Source organism: Trichechus manatus, unplaced genomic scaffold (genome assembly GCF_000243295.1).
Source record: "Trichechus manatus latirostris isolate Lorelei unplaced genomic scaffold, TriManLat1.0 scaffold00049, whole genome shotgun sequence".
Lineage (NCBI taxonomy): Eukaryota > Metazoa > Chordata > Mammalia > Sirenia > Trichechidae > Trichechus > Trichechus manatus.
Window position 1 is genome coordinate 11,072,870 of NW_004443985.1, and position 3,285 is coordinate 11,076,154.

Genomic DNA, 3,285 nt, shown 5'->3' on the forward strand with positions numbered 1-3,285 from the left:
ACAACAATCTCGTTTCTTAGCTAAGTTTCAAAATGCAAAACAATTTCCAGCATTTGCAAATCTCAACTTGTTAAGTGATCCTGTCTCCAAACACAAAACGGCAATGCTCAATGTGATCCCGATGAGTTCCGGGCATTTGTTTAATCCTCTAGTGCCTTAGGAAAGGTCCAGCAGACACCAAAGCAATCTCCAAGGACGAGTACTTCATAAAATGCAATTCTTTTCTAACCAGCAGAAGTGCCCATTTTCCTGTACACTTCCTTAAGCGGACAAAAGTGAAAGAGTATATTGACTGACCCTTCTTTTGTTCCAATATTCTGATTTGTTGAACCAACCTTCCCCCAATATTAGCAGCCAAATTCAAAACGTATTAGCAAATACACGTGTGCACATTATACAGCTACACCTAAACAATACAAGCTTCCACGAAAACAAACTCCAAGTGTGTAAGGAAAAGAAGACCATACCCAGAGACAAAGCTGTAATCAACGCACTCTACCTATATTCCTACGGCATTCTTTTCTATTCCATTTCCTCTTATTTTAGTTTTCTCAGGAGGAGAAACTGCCCCAGAATGGTATCTGAGCCACCTCTTACTGGAATCCAATTACCTGAAGAACTCTCTCCACAGTAAGCAGCAGCTATCCCCTGGTCTACAGTGACACAGCAGGGCTGCAAAAGACGTGCAGGGCTCATCGGCTGCCAGGCGCGTGGTCCCTGCCCTCCTAGGTAGGAGGATGCCAGCCAAGGAGGACCTTGAGCTGGGTCAAGCAGGCTCTCAATTCTGCAAAATGAGCCAAACTTTGCTCCCATTGTTGTCATCTCAGATTGATGTCACCTCCCTCCAAGGAGTCTCAGAAGCCACCTGGCAACTCCTGAACACGTTTCCCCTAAACCATGCAAATAAGCCCCCCTTATACAGGAAGGGCAAGCAAAAGTCTCTCAACGCTGCTCCCCCGAGGTGCTGGGCTCTGCTCTGGCCATCACACCGCATGACCAGACTTTTCTTTGCACACACCGCTGAGCACGGAAACCAGGACAGACTTCCGCACACGCCTTCCACTTCGGAAAGTCACTATCGCCCACGGATTCCCCTAGACCTCACGCCTTCCGCACATCTCCCCCTCCCCCATCACAAACGCGGGAAGGGGGCTGGGGGAACGCAGGGGTTAAAGTGACAGCCACCACTACAGAGCGCCTTGGTTTGGTTCAAAAGGTGTCACAGCAGCAACACTGTGCACCTACCTTGCTGGCTCCTTTCTCGCCGTTGGGTCTCTTCTCGGGGTCGTCGCTGTCCTCAGCGCCCGCACTCTCGCCGGGCAGTTCCTCGTGAGCCAGCTGCGGCGGCGGCAGCGGGGGCTGGGGCGACGGTGGCGGCGCCTGGCAGGCTCCGCCGGCCCCCTGGGAGCGGGGGATGGGCTCCGGGCGCGGAGAAACTCCCTCGACATCCATCTCCATCTTCCCATTCACTGGAGGGCAAGACAAAAGCGGAGCGGAGACTTGGCAGCGGCGCCCGGCGGCGGCTCCTCAGCCGCCCGAGGCACGCATGGCTCGCCAAGGAGGGGCCGCCTCCCGCGCGCCCGCCCTCCTGCCACCCGTCGTCGGCGCTCCCCGCAGCTCCGCTCCTGCTCGGCTCCGGCACGGGCGGCGTCCGGGCCGGGAGCGCGAGGAGCGGCTGGCCGCGTGTCCTTGGAGCGGTGGCCTTCAGGCGCCCCCGGCAGTCCCGCTAAGCAGAGAGCATCCCGGCGGCGGCGCCTCCCAGCCGTTCGCCCAGCCCCGGGGCCGCCCGGGAACCTGCTCTCCAGCCAGGCCTCCCGATCCTCGGCGCGTTCCGGCCTCTCCTTGGGCCCCTCAGCGTTTCCCCTCCCCTCCAACCTTCGGAACAAAGTTACTGGAAGAACCAACCCGCTCCCTGGGATTTGCTGGGCGAGACTGGCAGGAAGCGGGGACGTCAGGTGTAAGTGAAATCTCCCATCCCCGCCCCCTGACCCCGCGCCGACCCTCACCCTAGCCGCCTCCCCGACACGGAGGAGCCAAGGAAAGGGAGGGTTTTCCGACCTGTGCAAGGGGGTGGCGGCGAGGGCGGGCGGCAGAGGAGCATGCGGAGGGCAGGTGGCTGGTGCGCCCAGCCCCAGGCGACCCCCACCTGCGCGCTGGCCCCAGTCCTTTTTCCTCCCTCCCGCGGCCAAGCGTGTCTCCGGGGTCAGCCCCCCTGGTGCGTGCGCGGGTGACTCCCAGGGCTTCGGTTCCACCGTCTGCTCCGCGCCTCACAGCCTGCACTGGGGAGCTGGAGTCCAGAGGCGAAGCCAGCTGCAAATTCTAGGCAGAAAGTCCACCTACCCTTGCCCCCCGCCGGTCGGCACCGGGAGGGGGTGGGGCCCCGCGTGGCTGGCGAGGACGCCAGGCTTGCAGCGCGCCGGAGTTTGCCTTAAAGGTCGGCAGCGGGGGGTCGATGGGGGAGGAGGAGGGAGAAGCGAGAAGTCGCTGCCAGGCATTTACTGCAATGTGCCTCGGCGTGGGTGCCAGCTGGGTGCCGCCTCTCCTAAGTGGCGAGCTGTCCGGTGCTGGAAAGGCGTCCTCAGCAGGGCAAGTCTCCAGGAGGCTCCGGGGGTGGCCCCAGGGAGCAGGCGGCGAGCTGCGCCTAGGTGTGGATATATAGTTAGAGAGAGAGAGCTGGCAAGGGTGGACTTAGAAATTCTTACATCTGGGCTCACCGGCAGTCAGGTGATCTGGATGACTTCTAAATTTAACACCACTTGGTCCTGGGGAGCATTTTACAACTTCATGGGAACTGTCACTGCAACTCTGCACGTCCAGAAAGGACCTTCCAGTAGCTATGGAGAGACACAGCGGGCTATTAAGAACCTGTTTAATATTAAATAGAGCCCATTGTTCTGGGCTGAGTTCCATAATGCCCCCAAATGGGTCAGCAGATAAATGAACTGTTCATGTGTTTCTTAGCAGAAGATAGCTTTTTCCCCCAGCATATAATGTATCACAGGTAACACTTGCCTAATGAAACTGGAAAATGGCATTGTTTATCTCGTGTCTGTTTTGTATTAATTTAAAGACAGCTTTTACGTATCAAGGTACACTGTCCCGACAGTTGCTGCAGTTACAGAAGAAGACACCATCAGTACGACAGAGATTAATTGCCACTTTAATTTAATCAGTGTAGACAGCCAGTCTGCATAATTTGATCCAAATATGCCTTTGGAAAGAGAAAGGTTTGATGACCACATTACAGATTTTTGGCCTTGGTCCCTTTTTTCTTCAGAATTTCTA

General features: G+C 56.8%; 1 protein-coding gene across 1 annotated transcript; it reads left to right on the forward strand.

Moving 5' to 3' along the window:
* The first annotated feature begins 1,414 nt into the window (after window positions 1–1,414).
* LOC101345884 (uncharacterized) lies at window positions 1,415–2,883 on the forward strand. Its single transcript, XM_004377407.1, is given in 6 exon segments — window positions 1,415–1,623; window positions 1,625–1,659; window positions 1,662–1,813; window positions 1,815–1,950; window positions 2,443–2,510; window positions 2,512–2,883. Coding segments are annotated over 6 exon segments (972 nt in total).
* Window positions 2,884–3,285: the final 402 nt, after the last annotated feature.